The sequence below is a fragment of the Lagenorhynchus albirostris genome, chromosome 15, assembly GCF_949774975.1.
Source record: "Lagenorhynchus albirostris chromosome 15, mLagAlb1.1, whole genome shotgun sequence".
NCBI lineage: Eukaryota > Metazoa > Chordata > Mammalia > Artiodactyla > Delphinidae > Lagenorhynchus > Lagenorhynchus albirostris.
Window position 1 is genome coordinate 53236995 of NC_083109.1, and position 23790 is coordinate 53260784.

At 59.6% G+C, this 23790-nt stretch overlaps 3 protein-coding genes across 19 annotated transcripts in view; 2 read left to right on the plus strand and 1 right to left on the minus strand.

Moving 5' to 3' along the window:
- MGRN1 (mahogunin ring finger 1) overlaps nt 1-8469 on the plus strand; it is a 58929-nt gene extending 50460 nt beyond the window's left edge. For 5 of the 7 annotated variants that reach the window (XM_060124675.1, XM_060124673.1, XM_060124674.1 and 2 more), the window contains 5 exons: nt 529-755; nt 1317-1416; nt 1727-1772; nt 3142-3240; nt 6895-8469. In XM_060124675.1, the coding sequence (XP_059980658.1) occupies nt 529-755; nt 1317-1416; nt 1727-1772; nt 3142-3240; nt 6895-7007 (585 nt within the window). In that variant the 3' untranslated portion in view covers nt 7008-8469. Of the gene's footprint in view, nt 1-528; nt 756-1316; nt 1417-1726; nt 1773-3141; nt 3241-5362; nt 5408-6894 lie in introns of all 7 variants that reach the window. The other 2 variants (XM_060124671.1, XM_060124676.1) reach the window with 1 other exon arrangement.
- A 736-nt stretch (nt 8470-9205) lies between these two features.
- On the plus strand, nt 9206-22309 carry NUDT16L1 (nudix hydrolase 16 like 1). 2 transcript variants are annotated; one of them, XM_060124682.1, is made up of 4 exons: nt 9206-11364; nt 11445-11705; nt 12445-12667; nt 13605-22309. In XM_060124682.1, exons 1-3 carry the CDS (start codon nt 11212-11214, stop codon nt 12664-12666), a joined length of 636 nt encoding a protein of 211 aa, XP_059980665.1. In that variant the 5' UTR covers nt 9206-11211; the 3' UTR covers nt 12667; nt 13605-22309. The 2 variants fall into 2 exon arrangements, with proteins under 2 accessions (XP_059980665.1, XP_059980664.1); XM_060124681.1 differs by having other exon boundaries at nt 9215-11364; nt 13600-22309.
- ANKS3 (ankyrin repeat and sterile alpha motif domain containing 3) overlaps nt 14115-23790 on the minus strand; it is a 30086-nt gene continuing 20410 nt past the window's right edge. For 4 of the 10 annotated variants that reach the window (XM_060124661.1, XM_060124666.1, XM_060124667.1 and 1 more), the window contains 11 exons: nt 22056-22214; nt 20177-20314; nt 19556-19665; nt 19113-19280; nt 16845-16969; nt 16240-16381; nt 15700-15872; nt 15304-15389; nt 14756-14839; nt 14560-14650; nt 14115-14485 (listed from right to left, as the gene is read on the minus strand). In XM_060124661.1, the coding sequence (XP_059980644.1) occupies nt 14571-14650; nt 14756-14839; nt 15304-15389; nt 15700-15872; nt 16240-16381; nt 16845-16969; nt 19113-19280; nt 19556-19665; nt 20177-20314; nt 22056-22214 (1265 nt within the window). In that variant the 3' untranslated portion in view covers nt 14115-14485; nt 14560-14570. Of the gene's footprint in view, nt 14486-14559; nt 14651-14755; nt 14840-15303; nt 15560-15699; nt 15904-16239; nt 16382-16844; nt 16970-19112; nt 19281-19555; nt 19666-20176; nt 20315-22055; nt 22215-23790 lie in introns of those variants that run through there. The other 6 variants (XM_060124663.1, XM_060124664.1, XM_060124660.1 and 3 more) reach the window with 4 other exon arrangements.

Genomic DNA, 23790 nt, shown 5'->3' on the forward strand with positions numbered 1-23790 from the left:
GGGTGAGACTGGTCCTGAGGAGGTGCCTGTTAGGCTCCCCGGAGCCCATATCAGCCCTGCAGTTGCTTGTCCGGCCCAAGGAGGATCTCTAGGCTGGGCCCCCGTGTCGGGCAGGTCCTCCTGGCCTAGGCCACACACTCCCACCGGCTTCTCCCGCCTCTGCCATGGCTTTGCTCCCCTCCTGCCCCTGCCCCTGCCCCCTCCTCTCACTAACACCTCTCTCACTCTCTGCGCCCACCAGGCAGGAGCAGAAAGCCAGGTAGGGGCTGGCCAAGGCCCTCTCTTCCTCCATCCTGGGCACTGAGTGGGCCACTTGGGTGTCCGATGCTGCTCTGGAGTTCTTGGCGCCCCTCTGAGGGAGGGGGATATGAGTCTCTGGAAGGTGGAGTGGACAGGAGATGGTCAGAGAGCAGGTTCTGGGGAGCAGACCATCCCTGGGGCGCCAGGCCGGCGTCTGGGGCTCTGTGGCCATGGGCAGTGGGCAGGGTGCCTGGCCGGCCCGTCCCTCACCTGCTCCTGTCCCTGCAGAGCTCCGACAGCATCCCGCCTGGCTACGAGCCCATCTCCCTGCTCGAGGCGCTCAACGGCCTTCGGGCTGCCTCCCCAGCCATCCCCTCGGCCCCCCTTTATGAAGAGATCACCTATTCAGGCGTCTCAGACGGCCTGTCCCAAGCGAGTTGTCCACTTGCTGGGATCGATCGGATCATGGAAAGCAGCCTCCAGAAGGGCAAGCTGAGGAGCAAATCCCCCGACAGGTGAGACCACCGCCGGCAGCCCCCTGGGGAAGGTGTGCGGGACCCTCCAGGTGCACCTCATCCACCTTGTTTGTGCCCCACGAGCCAGCCCTGGCCTTGCTTGGCGATTACAGGATCATCATCACTGATGTAAGGGACTTTCGAGGGCCACATGCCCAGGGGCTGGGCAAGGGTCAGTCCTGGTCCTTTGGACACTTGGAGGTGCCAGTGAGCAGCCCTGCTGTGTTTAGTCTTTGCTCAGACGTGTGTTGGTTTTCTAGAAAAGTATAAAGAAGGCACAGGTTCTATAAAACTCCCACAGCCCGTGCGCCTTATACGTGTGACAAAACAACTCCAAAGATACAGCAGGACACATGGGTCTCTCCTGCTGTTGCTCAGCCCTCCCCCCAAGCCTATACCATCGCGGTTCCCCTCTCCCCCGCAAACAGTGCCGTGTGCAGGCTGCAGGTGGAGGGCCACCTACTCCCCAGGCCTAGCGCACGTTTGCTGGCCCAGCTGGGGCGTTGGCTTGGGTGGGGTTGGCGTTGCTCATCCTCTGTCCTCCGCCCACTCTGTCCCCAGCACCCTGCGGTCCCCATCGTCCCCCATCCATGAAGAGGATGACTCAGAGGCCCCGCCCCCGCCGAGCGGGGCAGGGGTGGCGCTGAGCAGCTCCCCAGAGGTGAGGCCCCTGCCCGCCCTCCTCAGGCATGCCATTGCCATTTGTCCTTCCATCCCCACGCTCCACCACTCCCTTGCGCTCGCTCGTTGACCTTGGCTGCTGTGACTTCCCCCAGCCTCCGTTTCCTCATCTGTCGGGTGGGTGCTGTTGGGTGGAGTCCAGCGAGGGCCGTAGGAGGAGCTGTGTGTGACACACCCAAAGGCGCCGCCTGTCCTGGACCCGACTCACCCTGTGTCCTCCCCGGCCACCTGCAGCCTGGTGCCCAGCTGTCAGCACCAGGGTCCAGGCATGTTTTTCCTATGTTTCCTAGAGCTTCATAACGGAGGAGGTTGACGAGACTTCATCGCTAAAGCAAGGTGAGCCCTCTCCTCCCTGAGGCCCTGGTGCTCCCTGCCCGGCAGGAAGCGGGGCCTCCAAGTCTCTTCCGGAGGTTCCTCCAAGCTGTGTTAGTTGCCCTCCTGGGACCACACACTTTGGTTCCTACACGGTCTCATGGAGGACAGCCCTGGGCCGCTCCTGGTTTTCCCTCCTTATCCGTCCATTTAGTGGTAGCAGCCCTTTTTCTTCCCGCCTGGATCATTCTGCCCATGGTCGGTGCTCCATGCTCCTGGGCTTGGGCTGTGCCCCTCCCTCCAGGGCAGGGTCCCACCGGGGTCTCTGGGCCTTGCCCAGGCCTGGGGTAGCTGATGGCCGGTGGGTGCGCAGCTCAGCCAGGCCCCTCCCCGGCGTGTTCCCTGTGTAAGGGGCCTGGTGTCCCTCCTGAGCAGAGGTTTAGCACTTGGCAGCCCCCTGGGGTCCAGTCCCAGCCGCCGCTGCCGGCACTGGCTGTGAGTGGGGAGGTGACAGGAGGTGGGAAGACGCTGTTCCTCTGCAGGCCTGGTCTTTCCTCCCCGCGTCAGACAGATGAGGAGACTGAGGCTCAGGGTTGGTGTCGGGGGAGGCCCAAGGCCCTTTAGTTGAGAATGACAGAGCCAGGGGGTAGCCAAAGTGTGGTCAAGGCCCCCAGAGCAACCTGCAGCCACCCTGGCACTGTGACCCCCTCCCTGCTGGGTGGCCCCTGGCCAGTGCTGCGCTGGGTGACCCATGTCTGCCTGCAGGCCGCTGGGCAGGGCCTTGGGCCTGGGAATGGTGCCAGGGTTAAGGTGTCCCCCAGGAGCATGGTGTTGTCACTTCCCACCCGGTGTGCAGGGCCAGGTCCCTCTGCCTCTCAGGCCTAAGCTTCCCTACCTTCCATGGCTGTGGCTCCTTCCCACCTACACATAGCATGTGCCAGGACTGGGGGCCCTCCGGAGGCCCTGTCACAGGATCCAGGTCCCTCTTCTGCCTGAGGGGATGCCCCCACAAGCACAGTGCAGGTCCCGGGCTGAGAACTGATGTGTGAGAGAGAGGACACCCCCCTGTTCCCCGACATGTGAGCTCCCTGCTGCGGGCCTGGGGGTCAGAGGGCTGAGCACCCACCTGCCTGTCCAGGAAGATAGGAGACAGTCAGATCTATTACCATTCCATGTTGTCTTTTAAATGTGGGTATGTGATGTTTTTATAATAAAAACAAAATAAAGCCCCACGCTGGTGGGTAGGAGAAAAGGAAAGAGAAAGAAAATAGACGTCTACCTCTGGGTCCTGGGAGAGCAGAGGGGGAGTCAAGGGTGGGGTCTGGGCCCCAGGGTGGGGTCTGGGGTCCCAGACTCCTGCCTGCCGGTCCCGAACCTGCCCCTTCCTCTGCAGGGAGCCGAGTGCCGTCTATCGAGAACGTCCTGCAGGACGGCAGCCCCGAGCCCTGCAGCCGAGGCCAGCCCAGCGCAGCTGCAGACATCTACCTGCCAGGTAACGGCACTCGGCCGGTGGCGCTGGGAGCCTGCCAGGCCTGGGGGAAGCCCACTTCCCCATCCCTGGCTCTGAGCGCACGCTCCTTCCATTGACCCCCAAAGCACGGCCAGGCCCGGATTACACAGTCACCCTGCAGCCCCTGGTTCTTTGGGGCAGAGCCTGTGCCTGAGGCTCCTTTTCATCCCGGAGCCAGCTCAGCCTCAGGAAGGCAGGAAGGCAGGAAGGCTTCTTGTTTAAGTCCAGGCGGGCAAATCTGGTCCCACTGCCATTGCTGTCTTCCTTCATCCCTGGGCTGTGCTGGGTGCCCCAGCAGCCGGGCCTCTGCCCAGGCAGCTGAAGACGGAAACCTCCCCGCTGGCTGCAGGCCTGGCGAGGGCCAACAGGCTCCACCACTGGCCTGGGGCTCACAGTCTCCCTGGGCCCGGGTGAAGCAGCACATCCAGGCCAGGGCAAGGGACACAGGCTGGGGCACTAGGTGCCAGCGAGGCCCAAGGGCAGCAGGAAGGGGTCTTGCGTCTCCTCGCACCCCTTCCCAGGCCCCCACCTAGGGCCCTGTGGCCTTAGCTCTGCTCGCTGCTCCTCTGGGTCAAGATCCTCAGGTTCAAGTCCTGGGCTCCAAAGACGGGACGGGAGTTGGGGTCTCTCAGACGCTTGTGCCCAGGCCTGCTGGGACACCACCTGAGGTTTCCGGAATCAAGATAAAAAACCACGTTGCCCTCAGAGCCTGGCTGCTTCCTCGTGGCTGGGAAGCCCCTTCTCCTCGCCCCTACCTGTCTCGGGAGCCACCACTGCCTGGTCCCCTGGCTTGGGCATTGGGGGAACTGTGATGTGCTTTGGTCTGGAAGGGCCTCTTGTTCCTGGGCTTCTGGACGAGCAGCGGCCTGTGCAGACAGAGGGTGTGGTTAGAGGACAGCGGGTCCCCAGGTGTGAGGAAGGAGGGCACTAGTTGGTTCGTTGACACACACGGGCCTACCCAAAGGAACCCCTGGGTGAAAGCTGTGTCTGGGACCTTAGATTAACACAGGATTCCAGAGGACTTAGTATATCATGAGGATGAAAACCTGGTCGGGGGCTGAGGGGCGGTCAGGAGAGGGACTCAGCTTCCTAGAGCCCTGAGTGAGTCCTGACCCTGCAGGCAGCCCCTGGGTGTGGGTGAGGGCACCCTGAGTGCACGCAGCCTCTGCAGTGCCACCCCTCACTTCCCACACCTCGAGTGCCCCACGGAGTGTCCAGGAGCTCAGGACAGGCCACAGCCGGCTGGCCCAGCCCACGGGTGAGAGCAGGACCTCTGGCTCTCTGGATCCCCCAGTGCATGTCTCGGGCCTTCTTTAGGTCCACACTGGGGGTGGAGGCAGTCGGCTTTGGAGGTGGTAGAGGAGAGGCCACAGAGGCCAAAAAGCTGGCTGTGGGGCCTGACTGGACAGCAGGGTGGGGCTGGTTCTCGATGCCAGAGCAGAGAGGAGGCTGCACGTGGGTTTCCTGTACCCCCTCCTCACAAGCATGGCTGCTTGTACCTGGGGGGCAGGCAGGGGTCCTCGTGGACACACACACCTCTGAGTCGTCCATTCCCACGCCTCTTCCTCTGTTTTCTCCGGGCTTTTTTGCTTAGCAGAGACCCTACACATCTTCCACATCAGTGTGTGTGTTTAAGAATGCACACACGCAGGGATCTCCATTCTTTTTAACAGCACCGCGTTCTCTGGCTGGCTGGAGCGTGATTCAGTGAATCTTAGTGTATCCCGTAGATAGGAAGAAAGGAGATGGGGGCAAATCCATAAAATGGAGAAATCCTAGATGTCCGGCATCCCAGCAGCCCTGCGGGGTGGGGGCCCTTCCTGGGCTCCACTGCGCCCAGCCTCCAGCCCTGCCCCAGCTACCTGCATCCTTCCCTGGGCTGGGTTCCTCTTCATTAGCACTGGGCCCAGAGCTGTTTCTCAGGTAGCGTTTTCAGCACGTGTCTCTTTTGTGTCAGCACATCGGTTTGTGTGGCATTTATTTCCATCATATCCCACCCCCACCCTGGCACCTTGTCCTAAAGCCAGTGCCTCTGCCCTGGAACGTGCCGGTCCCTCTGAGCGCTTTGCTAACCGAGCTTCCGTCTCTCTCCTCCTCTGCGCAGCCCTGGGGCCCGGCTCCTGCTCCGGTGGTTTAGAGAAGTAAGCTGGTACGTGACGCCTTCGCACGCGGGGCGGGGGCTCTGCGGGCGGCCTTGGCAGGGTGCTGGAGAGAGGGCCCCAGCCACCCTCCCTCTCCTGCTCCCGCTTCCTTCCCATTTTCCGGGCTCCTTCCACAGCCGTGTCTTCTCCGGGGCCCTGGATTCAGAATCCAGAGCGCTCCAAACACCAAAGCAGAGGTGCCCCTGAGAGGTGGTCGTGCGGGGTCTGATGCTGGCTTTTGGAACCAGAGGATTTCCCATCTGGACCAGGCAGCCCAGTCAGGCTCTTGCAGCCTTGAGGGTCCTGGGATCAGTGACTCAGCCCTAGCTGAGACCCTCCCATCGCTGACAACTAGCCTGTTCCCCCACCCACCTCTGGAACCTTCCGGAACACCAACATGCCCTGATGTCAGTCTGTGAGGCGGCTGTGTGAAGTGGTCTCCCCACCTAACAGGGAGGTGCCCTCTCCCTGGGCGACCCAAACAGACGTTTTACAGAAGACAGTTCTGCGAGCACCACTGGGAAGGGACGCGCTGGGGCCCCTGCCCCTCCCTCAGGTGACAGCAGCCTCACCAGCAAGTCTGGAGATAGAGAACCTGGCTCCTTCGGTGGCCCAGGGTTTCCAGACGAGTGTGGGTGGGGTCGCACCGCGTGCTGTGTCGGCCTTGTGGGACGCAGCCCTCCTCCCGGTCAGCCGTCTTGGACCCAGGCTGCGGGGTCCATCCACCCACTGCCTTCCCCCACAGTCCTTTCTCATCTTCCTTGATGATTCCTTGTGATGAATCTTACTCTCTGCTGAAATAGGACCTGACACCTTTATTCTCATCCGTGGGAGATGTTGAGTGTTGCCACTTAGGTAAAACTTCCGGAAGTAGGAAACGGGTCAGACCCGGCTGCTAGGAATTGTATTTGTCCTGTGTGCTGTGTGGCAGAGCTGGCTTCCCACGTGAAGCCACGGCTCCTAAGAAAACTGTCCCTCACCGAGTCCCCGAAGTCTGTCGCAGGGGGCTTCTGGGTTTGCCATTGAATCCACCCCGGGGCTCCTTGTGCGGATGGGCACGGCCCTGAGAGGTGTGCAGCTCCCCCTGCACCAGCGCCTGGGGGTGGCCTGAGCTAGGGACGGAGCCCCTCACGGCATCCTGGAGGCGCCATGTGGGGATGGCGGGAACAGCCTCCAAGGAGGGCAGGCAGGGGCTCCTGGGGCCGCTCTAGGCACCCCTCCACCGGGGGTGACCGAGTTCCAGCCAAATTCAGTGGCCTGTCGGAGCCCAGGAAGCACGGAGCAGGCACAGGCGGGGCACCTGGGAGCTGGCAGCCAAGGTGCCCCATTGCCTTCTGTTCCAGGGCGGGGGCTGGAGTCACCGGGCCCTCTGTGTGTTCTGCCGCAGACACACAGCGGGGCAGCTGGTGGGGACCCAGAGCCTGGTGGGCGAAGGGAGCGGTGAGGCGGGGCAGCTCAGCCGAACGTGACCCTCCTCCCTGTTTCCTGCCTGCAGGATGGTCCACCTCCATGGAGACGCCCCGCAGCCTCCACACCGCCGGGCCCCCCCGGCCTCCACTTGGTGGCCCCAGTCCTGACCCTGGGGCCGCTGAGCTGACCCCACTCTGAGAGCGTGGCCAGGCAGGCAGCATGGAGCCCTCAGCTCCCCAGACTTGGCCGAGGGGCTGCCCGGACTCCAGCGTGACCCCTGGCCTCTCCAGTCTGCACGCCCTGTGTGGTCACTGGCTCCGAGGGGCCATGTGACCCTTGATTGAAGAGCACAGTTGACCTTCCTCTCTGACAACCCCCTTTTTCTACGGTCGATGTATTTATAAATGGTACAGGATGAAGGATGGCGGCTTTCTGTCCTGGGCGCTGAGCTCTGGGGTTCCTCCCAGTCGTCCTATGGGCTGATCACCCAGGTGCAGCCTGGATGGGCCTCACCCAGCCCCCAAGTCTGTAGGGGGCCCGTCAATGCCCGAGAACTCAACAGAGTGCAGTCTTCACAGGAAACGTCACGGGGGCCTTGTGGGAGGAAAGGAAGTGGGGTCCGAGTGTCAGTCAATGAAGGAAACAGTGCCTGTCCCCTCCCCATATGCGTGTACCCTTCCCCCCCTACGCGGCCCTGTGGGACCACCTCCCACAGTTTGCCCCCCGCCCCCCCCCCCCGGGCGGCTAGGCAGTCAGGCCAGGTCTGGGTCTGGCCATTAACAGCGGTTGTGTCCAGGGGCCCTTCTCTGAGCCCCACACCTTCTCGGAGGCAGCCTAGCCCATGTCATCAGACCCTCCGGGTGGGGGGCTCCACTTGGCCGGTGGCGCTGCTGCCCACCCGCCCCGGGAGGGCCTGAGTGGCTTCTCCGCTCCCTCTTCACCATGTAGATGCCACTTAGCGTTTCTCTTTGATTTGTTCTGTCTGGGACTCCTGTGGTGGAACCTGCCAGGGGATGAGGGTCCCATCTGAGGTGACCTCGTCTTTTTTTAAAGATAAACTTTCTGGGTAACAGAAAGGCAGAGGGGACGCTTGGCCTTGGTGCCCCCGGGTGAGAGCTTCCCCAGCAGGACCTTGAGTCCAGTGGGTGGGTCTGCAGCTCCCGGGTGCAGACACTTACTTTCCTTGTAAGCGGGAGAGGGTCCCGCTTCCTGAGGAGCTGCCCTGGGAAGGACGGTTCTGGGGCGGCCGGCTGCACAGCCTGAGGCTCTGTTGAGTGGGGCAGTCGGGTGTGGATGACTCCTTTTCCCTCCGGTTGAGCCTGTGAACAGAGGCCACGCTTGGGGCAGCCTGCCCTGGCCCCTTGGCTCCCTGCCTCCCCTCCCCTCCTACCCACCATGTGTTCATGGGTGCACGCATGCCGATGCACACACACACACGCACACACACACAGGCAGGGCGGCCGTGTCCCTCTCCTCAGCCCTCTCCTCTCACGGCCAGCACCCCGGCCTCTCGCCATCGATATTGTGCCAGTAACTCTGAAGGACAGGGTGCAGACTGGCCTGTCTTGTACTTGCGTGTGCTACCATTTGATGTACTCTGATTGGCTAGTTTTTGTTCGTTTTTACTGTCTATTTATAGTAATAAAATCATGCAGCAATATCCCACCCGCTCCTTCCTCCGTGCACAGCACCTTAGGACTGAGGCTGTTTCTTGGGAGGCAGGACAGCTGAGTAGCTGGTGGCAGCTCTGACGCCCTCACAGCAGTGCAGGTGCCAACTTGTGGCTGCAGCCTCTGTTCCCTCATGTATAAGATGTCCGCGAACTACAACTTCCAGGAGGGCGTGAGGACTGCTGTTATTACTCTTTTGGTCATATCGTGCTGATTGTTGGGTTGGAGCAAAGGAGGGACCCTTGGGACTTGGCTCTGCCTCCTGAGCAGGTGGAAGAGCCCAAAGCCTCCAGGTGTGCAGGTTGCTTCAGCGAGTTGATTCATCCCACCGCCGTGAACTGAGTGCCTGCTCTGCCAGAAGTCAAAATGGGCAAGGCCCCTGGAGCCTGTGTTCTAGTCAGTGAGACACCACGCAAGTAATCCAAGTTTTCCCAGGTCTGGTTACTGTTAGGAAGAGAGTCAGCGGGTCACGAGATGGAGTTGATTTAACCTGTGGCTGGGGAGGGCTTCTCTGAGGAGATATTTCAGCTGAGCCTTGAATGCTGCCAAGGAGCTCTCCGCAGAAGCGCACCCCAGGCAGGCGGCCCAGCAAGTGCAAAGGCCCAGAGGCAGGAGTGGACCAAGTGTGTCCAGCAAGTGGCTGAAGCATCAGAGTTGGGGGTGTGGGGTGCAGACACCTTGTGGGGTAGTTTTAGCCAGAGGCTTCTAAGCAAGGGAGCAACTTTCTCCAGCTGTCATGTGGGGAATGGATTGGAGGGGCAGGTTTGGCTGCCAGGATGCTGGAGCCCAGCCAGGGCCCTCTGCTTGGTCTGCGCTCCCCTGCCCAGCGCGCAGCCTCCCCGTAGGGAAAGGCTGGGTCTCCAGAACACCCACTGCAGCACTGCCTGAACCACCACCCACCAGCAGGGCCCTGGCTCCTCTGTAGACACAGTTCCAAGTAGCCTCCTCTGGTCCCCTCTGACTCAGGCAGCCTGTCCCTGCCCCAAGGAAGGCTTGCCACCCTCAGTTGTGCCTGGGTCTGGCATGGTCCCAGTGTGGTAGAAGGGCGCTCAGTGTCACATGGGTTCTTGCATGGGCTGCACTGGATCTCCCTCCACACTGCCCCCAAACCAACCCACCTCCTTTCTTAATGTCTGCGGCCTGGAGGTGGGGTCCTCCCTGAATTGGCCCTTCCCCTTGATAATCTCTCCCCTTCAGACACGGTTACCTGCCCTGGAATCTGGCTTCCCCTTGCCAGCTGTGGCTGCCCCACCTGAGCCCTGACCCCTGGCAGAGGGCCATGGTAGGGGAGAGCCTCTCTTTGGGTCCTTACTCCCCACGTCTGACAGAACACCACCGAGGACCCAACGTGAATGAGTTTCTGGCGAATCCTGCCAACCCTCGCCTGCCCTCTGCCCCTCTCCTTCTCAGCCCCGGTCAGGGCACAGAACTTGCCCTCGGCTGCATGGCTTTCCTGAGGCTGTGCCATGGCACCCATCCTGTGAGCACAGGCTGTGGTGCCTTCCCTCAGCAAATCCATGTCCACGGTGGGAGAAAAATGGAGCTTGGGCCAGCTGGTGGAGCGAGTGGCACCATAGGATCCAGGGGAGCCCCGCTACTGTCCCTCTGATGGCTGTTTCTGACGCTTCCGAGCCCTAGCAACTTCCTTCTCCAGTACAGACAGCTGGTAAGTAACTCGGGCCCCCTTTTGCTGAAGCTTCACGGTTTTCTGTTGTGTACACTGGGTAGGAGGCAGTGGGAATCTTGGGTGGGATCCTGGCTCTCACAAACTGCTGGGTGCCCTCAGGCAAGTCCCATTCATCTAAGCCCCAGGTTCCTCCTCGGAATAAAGTGGGGGAGACCTTATTTCCTCCAACAGTACCTGGCTATGGTGTCTGACAGGCAGGGTACTTGGTGCGCTGGGCTGGGAAGCTCCCTGCCCCGGGATTTAAATCACTTCTGCCCCAGCAGGCTGGGCTTAGGGAGCCCCAGAACTCCTCACCATGCACCCAGTTCAGTGCTGGGTGTGGACTTGTACTGTGAGGGCAGTTGGAGCTTTGCCAGACTCTGCTTTCCTGCTCTTCTAGTCAGGCAGACCAGCAGTGACCTTGGATTCCAGTGCTTAGCCGGCTGCAGAACGATGGGGCTGGCGTGCGTGCAGGGGAGGGTTGTGTCCTCTGATCCCAGGGCTCAGCTGAGCCCCTTGGGGGAAGCAGGAGGCGCCCTCGCGTCCAGAAGCTGGAGCCGGCCAGACCTGGAGCTGGCGCTGGGAAGCCCGCGGGGCGGTGCTCCCAGGCAGGCGCTGGGGGAGGGCCGAGGGCAAAGAGATCGCTGGGGCTTCTCCTGCCCTCTTCGGGGCGGGTAGTCTGAACCCTGACTCCGCAAGCACCGCCCCCACCCCGCAAGCGCCGCGCGCCCGAGGACCCGAAGTCCACGCCCCACTCCTGCGAGCTCGGCTGTCGCGTTGCATCCTGGGCTCTGTGGTTTTCGAGGGCCGTGGGCGGGGCCCGCTCGGGGTGCGCGGCTATTGGGTGACGGCTGGGGCGCCCGCAGCCATTCCCTTTGTGCCCGCCCCTTCCGCCCCGCAACGGAGCGTCGGAGAGCCGTGACGGGCTCTGCCCTGGTGCGCGTCAGCGATTGGCGGAGGGGCGGGGCCCAGGGGCGCGGCTGTCCGCGGATTGCTCGGGCGCGGCGGGGGCGGGCCCGCGCATGCACGTAAGGGCGGTGCACGGGTCGCGGTGAGTAGTGCCAAGATGTCGGCGGCGGCGGTTCCGGAGCTGAAGCAGATCAGCCGGGTGGAGGCGATGCGTCTGGGGCCGGGCTGGAGCCACTCGTGCCACGCCATGCTGTACGCCGCAAACCCCGGGCAACTCTTCGGCCGCATCCCCATGCGCTTCTCGGTGCTGGTGAGGACGCGGGAGGACGCGGGCGGGCGGGTACGGGACGCCACTCGGACCTGCGCCCGTGACCCGGCGCTCCCTTGCAGATGCAGATGCGCTTCGACGGACTGCTGGGCTTCCCCGGGGGCTTCGTGGACCGGCGCTTCTGGTCGCTGGAGGACGGACTGAATCGGGTGCTGGGCCTGGGCCTGGGCTGCCTGCGCCTCACGGAGGCCGACTACTTGAGCTCGCACCTGACCGAGGGCCCGCACCGCGTCGTGGCGCACCTGTACGCGCGGCAGCTGACGCTGGAGCAGCTGCATGCTGTGGAGATCAGCGCGGTGCACTCGCGGGATCACGGCCTGGAGGTGGGGGCCGCTGCTCGGGCCCCGCCCCCCGCCCCGGGGTTTGGCTCTGGCCCCGCGGAAGGCACCGATGGGTAACACGTCCCCCTGAGGGTCCCCTGGACAGTTTGGGAGGGTGTCGCTGTCTCCAGCTTCGGGGTGGGGAGAGGGACCAGGGGTCGGGTAGGGTGGGAGGGGGCCGGGGCTGGGGCTCCCTCGGGGCTGTGTTCCATCTGCCTTGCTGCCTGCCATTGCCAATCCTGGGAGTGGGGAGTGGGATCGGTGGGAGGATGGGAAGGGGCGGTGCCTGCTCCGGGAGGTGTGAAACTGCAGAGTAAAAAGGGGATCTTGTAGGTCTGGGTTTATGGGCCGGAATCTCATGGTGTGAGGAATGAAGGCTCTACTTCTGGGTTTTATAGTCTGGAAGACTGGGAGTGGCACTTGGGGTGTTTGGGATTCACCAGGTGAAAGAGGGAGCATGGGGGTGTGGACTGTGGGGCTTCCTGCTAGTGGTTGAGGGCTGGGACTTGAGAGTGGGATGTGCATGGGGATGGCCTTGAAACTTGCTTGGGGAAGAGAGGGGCTGCACCGCACCAAGGGAGCTGGCTGGCTTCTACCTCACCCAACCCTACCTGGGTCTCCCATTATGTCCTTGGCAACCTGGCTGTCCTTCCCGTGGCCTAGCTGCTCACAAGCCCCTCCTGCCAAGGCCATGCCATCCGTGTGGGGGCCTGGTCCCAATCCTGGTCTCCTCTCCATGCAGGTGCTGGGGCTCGTGCGCGTCCCACTGTACACCCAGAAGGACCGAGTCGGTGGCTTTCCCAACTTCCTGAGCAACGCTTTCATCAGCACAGCCAAGTACCAGCTCCTCTTTGCTCTCAAGGTGCTCAACATGATGCCCGAGGAAAAGCTGGCTGAAGCTTTGGCTGCAGCCACAGAAAAGCAGAAGAAGGCCCTAGAGAAGCTGCTCCCATCTTCCTCCTGAGGTTGCTCCTGTGCCTTGTGTCTGTCGCCCTCCCCCTGGCGCTCTGTACCCGTGGGCTGAGGCGGGGCCCTCCAGCCTCATTGTGGGAGTGTGTCTTCTAGCATGTTCTGTGCTTGACCCATTCCGACTGTGTTGGGGAGTGGGCACCTCCTCTTCTCCACTGCCCAGAGCAGTTACTGGGTGGTGGCCTGGGTGCACCCACTCTAAAACGAGCTCTCTGCGTGCGTGTCGTGGGCTGGTGGAGCCCCAGGTGTTTCCTGATGGCCTCAGTGGATAAGTGCACATGCACTTGGATCCTGGAGAAGTTGCTTTGTTCTCGTGGCAGTTTTGTTCTTGTGGAGGCCAACTTTGGGTTGACTCCATCCTGCGTCCTGCCCCGAGCCAGCCCCAGGGTCTGGAGAAACGCCAGCCCAGGATAGGAGGTTATGTTGTTAATTTTGGTTGTTAGCTTTATTTGTGGTGAGTTTTCAAAGCAGCTTTACCTGCTCTGTCTTGGGCCCTGTCCCTGCGAACAGTCAGGGCTGTGGGGCCCAGGTGTACAGGGAGCTGCTGGAGAAAGGACAGTAAAGTTGTGCCTCCGCTGTTCTGTGTGTTCTTCAGTCCTGGCTACAGGCCTAGGGGTGGATGCACGAGGGTGTCCCCTTCCCCGCCACCCAGGGACCTGAGGGCAGGGGCCGGGCATAAGAGCGGGGCTCTGGGTACCATTCAGGTGGAGCTGATGCAGGCCTCCCCTCCCAGGTGGGGGTGCCAGCCACCTCCCCGTGTTGACTGTGGCACTGCCAGCCATGGACTCTTCTGGGCCATGGGCCTGGTCTGGTGGTTTCTTCACTGAGACTGACAGTGTGATGCCTCTCCCTGATCCTGGTGGCTCTGGTGGCACCTGGGCTGAGCCCACTGCTGCTTCCTTTGAGAGCCTCCCCTCTCTGTTCCCAGCACAGCCTGCAGGCACCTCCAGGAAGCAGACTGGCAGCACTGGCCAAGCGTGCACAATGACAACAGGAGAGCCACCACAGGACAGGAAGGTCACCACTGGCGGTCTCCTATGGCCCTACGTCTGGAAAGACTCCTCAGTGAAGCTCACAGTTTCCACAGCGCTGGCCTGGTAAGGAAAGCAATGCTCCCGGCCCAGCCTGGGTGTCCCATCTTAGAGCCTCGACGAAGTGGCTGGCACATGTGGGCAAGGACACTCTGCTCTGTAAATAAAACACCTGTACTTGCTCCTCTCTTATTTCTGGGGCCTGCTTCGCTCTCCAGGTAGCTTTGTAGAATCATGGGGGTTCTGATGCAAAGGTGGCCCTAGCTACAGGCAACAGAGGGATGGGGCAGCAGGGATCACCCAGTTGGTCCTGCCCTGAGCATGGTGCTCTGGGCGAGGGCCCTGGCACAGCTTTCCTCTTACTGTGGTTTATCAGCCAGTACCTCAGGCCGTGGGACCAGAACTGAACCCCTCACCAGCCAATCTTAAATTTTATTTTCCAGCAAATGACATATGCTGCCCAGGCACCCCGCCCCAGTCCTCACCTGTCTGGGCGAACCTCAGCGTGGCGCCTGTGGTGTGTGGGGACACGCTCTCCCCAAGGCCCTGCCTGCTCTGGGCCCCACTCCCGGTCTGGATAACAGACCCTCGTCTTGCCTCAGTGCAGGCCTTGCTGCCCTCGCACCGGCCACAGCCCCGTCCTGTCTGCCAGCTGCTCCTGGGGCCCGATCCTCTGGCCCTGGCCACTGCAGCTGCCCGCTCGCTGGCCTCCTGTCCTCTGGGCACACAGCTTCAGGGTGGATCAGTCACCCCACGTCAGATTCTGAGAAGGGAAAGGGAAGACTGAGGGGGGCGCTCGCTCGGCTGCACAGCTGCCCTGCTCTTGGGGCCGAGGTCCTGGACGGACAGACACTCACCGTCCCCCTGGCTAAGGCTCCCGCCAGTTCTCCTTCCCGTTCAGCACTTGCAGCTTCTCCAGGCTCTGGGTCACTAAGCACAGCACTCGCCCTGAGAACGGGGGCAGACAGTTACTGCTTCGCAGTCTGGAGGGCTCGAGGACACAGGAATGGATGACCTTGAGGGCTGGTGGGCTGTCCGGCCCCCTGGACTCACCCATCTCCCGGACTCGATCCTCCAGGGCTCCCGACAGCTGAGGGAGGCTCAGGGCCTGCAAGGCGGCCTGCCAGCCTTTGGAGTCTGCAGGGCAGAGAGCTGAGTAGGCCTGGGGTCTGTGCTCACGGGCCCTGCCTTTCCATCCTGAGCCACTGCGACCAAGGGACGCCCCCTCCCCCAACCTTTGGTGCCATACATCCCCCTCATTATATCGGAGTGTTCTCCTCCCACTTGTGGAGCAAAGCGCTGATGCCGGTCAGGGCTCAGCCCCAGGAATGTGTGTGAGGGCCCCTGCCTACTGGGCTATGCCCTGGGGGGGCCCAGCCAGGGGCTGTAGAAGTCACTTGAGGTCTTGGACAGTGGAGGCAGCCATGGCCCAAAGGCCACCTGGAGGGACAGTGAGGACATGGGCTTGGGCACGTGAGAGGATCTGGGGTGGGGTGGTGTCAGTGTGATAACTGCACTGAGACAAGTGGTAAAACCCAGCCTGGGGAGGTGTCCCTGCCCTCTGTCTACCTGTTCTGGGTCCAGGACACTGCTCTCCTTACCAGCTGTGGGGAGGCCTGGGCCCAGCATGGCCCCGAGCGGGGATTCATCCTGCTGCACTCGGGCGGACAGCTCAGCTTGACAGGCTCTGCCGGACACGAGAACCAATCGCTGGTGAGGGGAGAGGCCAGGCGATCGCAGACACCCTTCTCCCAGAGTGTGAGGCGGGGCTCTGCCCTGTGCGCCCTGCCAGCCTGTGCCTGTGCAGCCCGGGCAGAGAAAAGACCCACACGGGGCCCCTCTGCTGCCTGGTCTGCCCTGCAAGGAGGGACAGCCAGATGAAACTGGGGTGGCGGTGACTCCAGGAGGCCCTGAAAACAACCCATTCTTGGAAGAATCTGGAGGAAACAGTGACTTGGCCTGGCCCTGGCCCAGGGGCAGCTCGGACACCCACTTACTGCAGCTGGTCCAGGACAAGCGCAGCGTCCCGGGCCAGGGCCCAGGTCTCCTGCAACTGTGCATGGACGTCCTTGCGGGCGCCGTCCTGTTCCAGGAGGCAGCTTTCCACCACGGCCCGCAGCTCCTGTTCCTGTGACACCAGGCCCCGCATGGCCTCCACCTCCTCACAGCGCTGCAGCGGGAGAGGCAGCAGGTGCAGCAGGCTGGTTCAGGGGTGGGGAATGACCACTCGGGCAGGGTTCCCCCACCCCAGGTTCCATCTCCGCCGTCAGACTGCCTCCTCCTCTCCTGGCCTGGGGGGACCTGTCTCCACCTTGGAGCCCCCCCGGCCTGGGCCCCTTCCTGCAAGCCCTGTGGTGTGCGCTGCTGACACCCTTTCTCCCTCCTGTGCCCACCTGTGCGCCCCACTGCATCCAAGCCATGATGCTTCCTGGCCTCGCTGTCCTGTCACCCGCCCTGGCTGTTGCTCTCCGCTGATTCTGGGCATCTGTCTCCACTCTGTGTCCTCTGCACGTCCCCTGCCCCAGCTCTCTACTTACTTTGTGCAGCTGGATGGCAAGCTCCTGCATCTCGGCTTCAAGCCGGTCGGCGTAGGCCAGCTCCAAGGCATCACTGGGGGGGCGGGCGCTGCTGTGCCAGCGGGCGATGGCAGAGGTCATCTTTCTCTTGGGCCCAAACAACCTACAGCAGGGAGTGAGAGGACACGGATCAGCACCTGCTCTATGTGGAGGTTCCGTGGGCCGTCCTTCTACCAAGACTGTCTGCTAGAAAGATCCCAGCTTTGAAGGGGGAGAGTAGCCCCCAGGATCCTGGGACAGAAGACAGAAAGCATCGTGAGGAGTCGTGACCTTCCCACCCTGCCTGGCTGCTGCTTTCACTAGACAGGGAGCTGGGGCTGCTGGGGATGCTCTCAAAGGTGGACAGTGGAAAATGTCAGGGTGCCCTGAGCACAGCAGTGTCTGCTGGGCCAGCTCGGGGCCTCGGGACCCAGGCTGCCTGCACCTGAGCTGGGAGCAGCTGCAGAAGTGGACAGCTGACAGCAGGGAGAAAGCTGGCCACTCGACAGGAAGGGTCTCCACCCAAATGCTGGGAGCTGCACCTCAGCTGGTTCCTGGGCATCGTAGCCAGAGGCCTTGGGACTCACGTGATGCCGATTTCCTTCAGGTCGCTCTCAGTGAGGGTCAAAAAGATGCGGAGGTCCACGTCCTGCTCCTCAAACACCTGCAGGTATTTGAGGCAGCCAATCTGCTCCAGCAGTGTGGCGAGGTCCTAGAGGGTGAGGAGCCAGGGCAGGTCAGAAGACAAGGCAGGCCACGAAGACGTGGGGGCAGGAAAAGGCCTGTGCTGCACACAGAGCTGCCTTTCTCCTGCTGAGCACCTGGCCTGTCCTGAGCTCTGCTGACTCCCAAGTTCGGCAGAGAGCCTGGGCTGCCCCCTGTGTGTCCTCAGGCAGGGCAGGCAGGGCGTCTCTGGACCAGTGTCTTCACTGCAGCAGCAAGCACACCCTGTGGCAGGTCTGCGGCAGCAGCTCCTCTCAGTCTCTGCTGACCCGGGACTCTTCATTTTTCCTTCACTCTGGGGGACAGTCTTTGCTGGACGCTGCACTGTTGGTTAACATGTCGTCCATGTCTTCTGGTCCCTGTGGTTTCTGATGAGAAATACGCTGTTAATTGTCTGGAGATCCCGTTGTACGTGCTGAGTCACTTCTCTCTTGCTCCAAGATTCTTTGTTTAGTGACACTCTGATTGTGATGTGTCCAGGTGTGGCTCTGAATTTAACAAACTTAGAGCTCATTCAGCTTCTTGGATGTGCAGATTCATTTTTTGATCAAATCTGAGAAGATTTGGCTTTTTTTTTTTTCACTGAAAACTTTTTTTTTGGCCTTTTGGATAGAAATGGGAATTTATTTGCCAGGAAGGATGATCCCATAGGACCAGTGCCGGGCCTCCTCTTCGCTAATTCTGTGTTTGGTCACAATGCAGCCTGCCCTGCACTTCTTGCCTGCGATGCTGAAACCTGGCCTCCCCAGCACCACGTAGAGGTCCAGGCTGTAGGTACCAATGCCTGGTAGTTTGATCCCCAGATCGACGTGTTCTTGGATCCCCAAATCAAAATTTCCAGTATCTGAGAGATTATTTTTTCTTAACTTGCATTCTCGCACCTTTAGATGTTTCTCCAGGATTTCTTCTGCCTTGGCCCCACGGACTGTGCAGTGGACAGCAGTCTTTTCATTTCCCCTGATAAGATTTGGCTATTTTATAACATTTTTTCTACTTTTCCCTCCCTCCTCCCCAGGAACACCATTACGTGCACGCTGTTACACTTGCTGGTGTCTCACAGGTTTCTGTTCATTTTTCCTCATTCTTCTTTATCGGATTGGATAACCTCAAGTGATCTATGTTAAGTCTTCTGGTTCTCTCTTCTGTGTGCTCAAACCTGCTGTTGAGCCCCTCTAGTAAAATTTTCATCTCAGTTATTGTACTTTCAGTTCCAGAATTTCTATTTGGTTCATTTTTATTTCTATCACTTTATTGATATTCTGTATTTAGACATGGTTTCCTTTAGCTCTTGGAACATATTTTATTCCTTTCTTTGTTTCTGTTTTACAAACCCTGTGTCAAGGGCTGACTTTCAGGAGATGGCAGTGACGGAGCTGCTCTGCTACGTAGGAAACCCCGACCCAGAAGCAGGTAGCTTCGCCCCACCGGCTCCTCTGCCAAGCACATACACCAAATCTTGGAACATATTTAAAGAAGCTGATTTAAAGGCTCCAATCGGCATGTGTTTAAGGTATGGAGAGGTCAGCTGCTCACCGAGCCTGGGAACACAGGCGCTGGAGAAAGCTCGCCAGAGGGGCTGCGAGGAGAAACCAGCAAAATCACAGGCTTTTAGTGAAGAGCAGAGCTGTGGCTTTAATAAATGGCAAATGCTGACCTCTCTTCCACCTCTGTACCACTTATGCCCGTAGAGGGTGGGAGAACACACTAGGCAGTGGCGCTGCTGTTGTACCTGTAATCCTGGACAAACTGCCCAATCAGAGCAGCCACGATGAGAAAGGCAGCAATTAAGTTCTCATTAAGTCCCGACTAAGTGCCACTTTGCCTCTGCTTCCCATGCAGCTTGTCACTGTCACCTGAAAGCAGTTCTGTGATGCTGGTCCTGTGTTTCTCCTCCCCAGGCTCAGGGAGGCTGAGCTGAGCATGGAAACCAGGGGGAGAGACGGATCCCTCCATGGAAAGGAATGAACAGAAGCCCGGCAACTGGCTCCTCTCACCATTAGGAATCCTCTCAGCCCGAGTAGCTTTCTAGGTCGTGTGGAGAAAACCACCCCACTCTTTTCTCTCAACAGTGCCAGCCCCATGGGAAGTACAAATAACTGCCTCACAAATCACAAGAAGCCCCACGGTCTTACCTGGGGTCCTGAGTAGGGGGACCTGTCAGTCTGGGGGATCAATCTTGGGGCACAGGAAGTCCCGGTGCCAGGAGGCCACTGGCTGTCGCTGCTGCTGTAACGATTCTTGGTCTTCACGTAGCTTTTAGTTTGTTTGCGAACCGAGCTTTTCCGCGCATGATCCGAATCCTGTGGTGAGAGGTGTGTGTTTAAAGCAACTGCGGGGGCTGGCAGCTGACATGCTGCATCCAAGCTCTGCTCCCTGCCCCACCGCCAGTGTATGCGGCTTCCTCTGCACGCTCCCCTCACGGTGGGGAAGGTCTGAAACTTCCCGTAACTCCCCCGCCTGCCAGAGGCCTCCCCGGTGGCGGCCCCCGTGGCACTGCATGGACACGCTCACCTCAAGTGAACTGCTAGGCAGCCCCCACGACGCCGGGGGAGGGGGAGGAGGGGGGGAGGGTCACCTCGTTGCTCTCCAGGGAGGCCTCGCTGCTGAGTTCCGGGGCCCGGGCCAGGCCCTCACTGCTGCTGCTGCTCCTCGCGGCCCCGAGGTGGGCACAGAAGGCGTGCTCTTCTGACAATGGCGAAGACGAGGACGCCTGACCACAGGCCTCGCCCATGGCGACTCCCCAGAGCCCTGTCCCCGAGCGGCTTCAGCCACAGCGCTCCCCGGCCCCTCCAATCGTTCACTGTTTGCTTCTGCTTCACGCCGACTGCCAGGCCAGGCCCTTCCTCTCTAGGCTCGGCAGGGTTTGTCTGCTCTGTTCACCGATAAATGCAAGCATCTAGCCAGTGCTTGGCACACAGGACACTCGGTAAACAGCTGTGGAATGGACGATGCACATAACATACGAAGACATTTCCTAAGGACTTACCAGTCAAGAGACTAAGCCTGTCTGTCTGGACTGACTCCCAGATCCTGCTCAGAGACCCTGGGTGAGAAGTCTCCTCACCTGTCCCCACGCCAGATTATGACTCTCCTCACAACAGCCAGAACCTTCTCTAACCTTCACCCTCTCCTCTGCCGGATGGACCCATCACAGGGCCACGGCCCAGCTGGACTGGTGGTGGGGGGGTGTGCGTACCCCGGCTGCTGCTGCTGCTGCTCTCCACATCCCGCTCATTGATGGGGGAGGTGACGTCCCTGTAGCAGAGGCCCCCCTCTTCCAGGGGGTTCTCATCGCTGCTGTTGAAGGTGACGTAGCCCCGTGGAGGCACCTGTTCTGTGGACAGAATAGGGCATGTAAATCCACACGCATGCATAAGGAAGGACGAGTTCTTCCTTCCACACACAACCACCACCTCAGAGGGATCTCGGCGAGGGGAGCCCCAGGACAGCATTCTCTACTCGCCACGGTAACCTGGACAGAGCTGTGCCGTCCGCAAATGAGGAAACAGGCTCCAAGGGGTTAGTGACCGGCTTGTGCCCAGCAGCGGGTGCACGTGGAGCCAGGCCTGGCAGTGGCGGCCTCTCTATCACGCCACGCTGTTGCTTTGCCAAGAGGACAAAGTAGGAGACAGTAAGCTGTATTTACAAATTCCTGAGCCAAAGGAAAACTATACTACAAGGTGTTCCCGCAGCTGGAAACATCTACTCTCATACACACACCGGCCTGCATGGCCCCTGCGACTTTCCAGCACAGGGGCCAGTCAACCCCAGTCAAGAAGATCCAGCTGAACAGGAAGGTAAGAGGCCCTGGCTAAACATTAACGGCAGCGACAGTGAATTATATCACCTCTGAATGTCTGCCTGCGAGAAAACAAGAAGAGGCGGAACACAAACCAGTGTTTAATTCCGCCTTTGCCCCTTCCTCTGCCCCACAGAAAGTACGTGTATTTGCATGAAAGAGCCTGGCTGGTGGGACCACAGGTAACTTATTTTCTTCTTTATACCTTTCTGAAGTTAGAGATTTTTTACATCAGCACATGCTATTTATCATTCAAAAATGTTTTTTAACTTTTGGCAAAGAGCATATATGCACTTACAGAAAATTAAACTTTCACACAGTGTAAGAAGAAAAACAGAATCTCCTGAAAGGCCGGAGCTGAGAGGCTGGTGAACACTCCTTCCTATGCCCCGGCCACAGCTCAGGCAGGACAGGTGGCCTGGGCTTCTCCAAAGGAACAGACTCTGCTACTCATCCCAGAGCCCCGAGCTCCCAGCTGCCAGACCGGACGCCCGTGTCCTCACCTTCAGCACCAGCTCACCAGTCAGCCCCCTGGATGCTGGGAGGAGGCAGGCCTGGTTACCAACCAGTGCCAGGACCCCTTCCAAGGGTCTGAGAAGGGAATCAAGTCCTCACATGGTCTCCTGGCTGGGAGGGGGTTCTGAGGGCTGCTCGCTAGACCAGCGGCCTGGCCACTGATGGGTGAGACCCACACTGGAGTCTGGTCACTCAGGCCAGCACAAGAGACAGCGTCAAGCCCAACTCGCCCCAAGCACTCAGCGCCTGTGCTCCCCAAAAGCACTGCACTCAACACTCAGGAGCTGACGGTCTGACAAAAACTCAGGCCATCTGGAAACTCAGGGTCTAGGGTTCTGGCCTACCAGGTGTCTGGTGGGCAGTTCTCAAATCCACACCCTGAGAAAAGAGTGCGAGGGCAGAGTCCTCCCCAGGGGATGCGGCAGAGACAGGAAGGGGACTCAACGGTCACGTTCTCCCTGCTGGGCTGACCCACCCACGTGAGGAATGGATCCAAGCTCAGTTATCTCTCTCCTACAGGAGAGAATGTTCTATTTGTAGTTTTAACCAACAGAAAGGAAACTCAAAGGACGAACCAAAACCCAAGAGCGAGACGCTGACTAATGTGTCTCCATCCCTGTGATGGATTCTGAGTCCTTGAGCTGCTGCTCCTACCCGGCAGCCCAGGCGGCCCCCACGTCAGGAGCCTGAGAGTTGCTCGTTCTCTCAGACAGAATCCTAGACTATGGTGTCAAAGCCACCGGGATCATGGGGCACTAACCATAGCAAGGCTGCTGTATCCTGCCTCCGAGTCCAATAGCTGTGAGCCTGGCCAAGGCTCGCGGCCCCTCGTGGATGCTGAGGCCCTTCTTCCGACAGGGCCTCTGTCTCTGAGGGACAGGGCAGGATTCATCTGAAGAGCTCAGATCTTCGTATTTTTCTGTGGGTCAAACACCAAAATTTAGACAGTATGTTCAGTGATGGACTAATTTACTAATCCTTATAATGAACTGAAATAAAAATCATCGTAATTGCTTTTTTCCTTTTCCTAAATTAAGAAAAGTGTTCCCAGGATGTCACCTGTAAGAAATGCCACAATGGGCGGGTCCACTGCTCAGATGGGCCACAGGGACATGGGGCAGGGGGCGGGGGGGGGAGGAGTAAAGCTGCTAAGTATGGTGAGCAGATCCAACTCATCCCTCTCGCTGAGTTTCCAGAATTTTTTACAACATGAAAGTATGTTAACAGTTAGAAATACATTCTGTTCTAAGCTGAGGTGACAAGTAAGATCCATCTCTTCATAAACATATGGCAGCGGCAGTCACAACTTCTTAAGCCATTTTATATTCTCAACCTGAACAATCTCTTAGGAAACAAGTGCCACATGACAGCTCTGTGTGCTGTTTTACGACCCGTCTGAGCTGAAGAGCTCAGTGTGCCCACAGCTGTCAGCATTTTATAGCTTTTCATTGTTTTCCATATTTCATTACACCTAGAAGACAAAATTCAGGGGTTTATTTGTAGAAGGCTCCCATTGGGTAAGATCTCACTTTGGAGTTGGTGAACTGGGGTGGAGACATGCAGAGAAGCCCCTCATTACCACTGTATCCCCTGTGTGATGGTGTCTGTTACAAAGCAGTCCTGAGGCCAAGAAGGGAGAGGCTCACTCAGACATGAACTGAAGGCCCAGCCCAGCCACTGCCCAAAAGCAAGAGTCACTGGCCCAGTTTCCAAGCCCAGGCCAGTGACGCCAAGTGGACCCCTCCCTCACACTCCAGGATCCATGCCACCAGGAGGAGACTGGGGTCTATCCAAGCAGAAGCTGAAGGAGTCATAAAAAATAACTGTTCAGTCAGGGGAACCAAGGAAAAGGTGGCTCCACAAATCTGAACCTCCTGACGTGGCCCCTTGATCCCGTACAGTTGGCAGAACAGACAGAACCACACGAACCCCACACCCCAACATGGCCCAGGTGGCAGGGAGCCCCACAGACGCCAGCATCCCTGATGCCCGGGAGGAGGCGAGCACCCGCTCCAGCAGAGACTCAGAACTCACCCCAAGAATCTGCACAGAGACTAGTGGGTCTAGGAAACACACCACACAGAAGAGAGACGTGGGTAAAGACCAGGCACAGATGGTTTCACAGGGAATCCTTCAAAGATCACATGGGGGGCTTCCCTGGTGGTCCAGTGGTAAAGAATCCGCCTTCCAATGCAGGGGATGCGGGTTCGATCCCTGGTCAGGGAACTAAGATCCCATGTGCTGCTGGGCAGCTAAGCCCATGCGCCTCAACTACTGAACCCACACTTGCGTGCTGCAAACTACAGAGCCTATACGCCCTGGAGCCCACGCACCCCAACTAGAAAGAAGCCCGTGTGTTGCAATGACAGATCCCACGTGACGCAACTAAGGCCCGATGCACCCCCACCAAAAAAAAAAAAAAAAAGACCACATGGGACCAATGCTACATAAATTGTTCTAGAGCACAGAAAAGAAGGGAAACTTTCCAGTTCTTT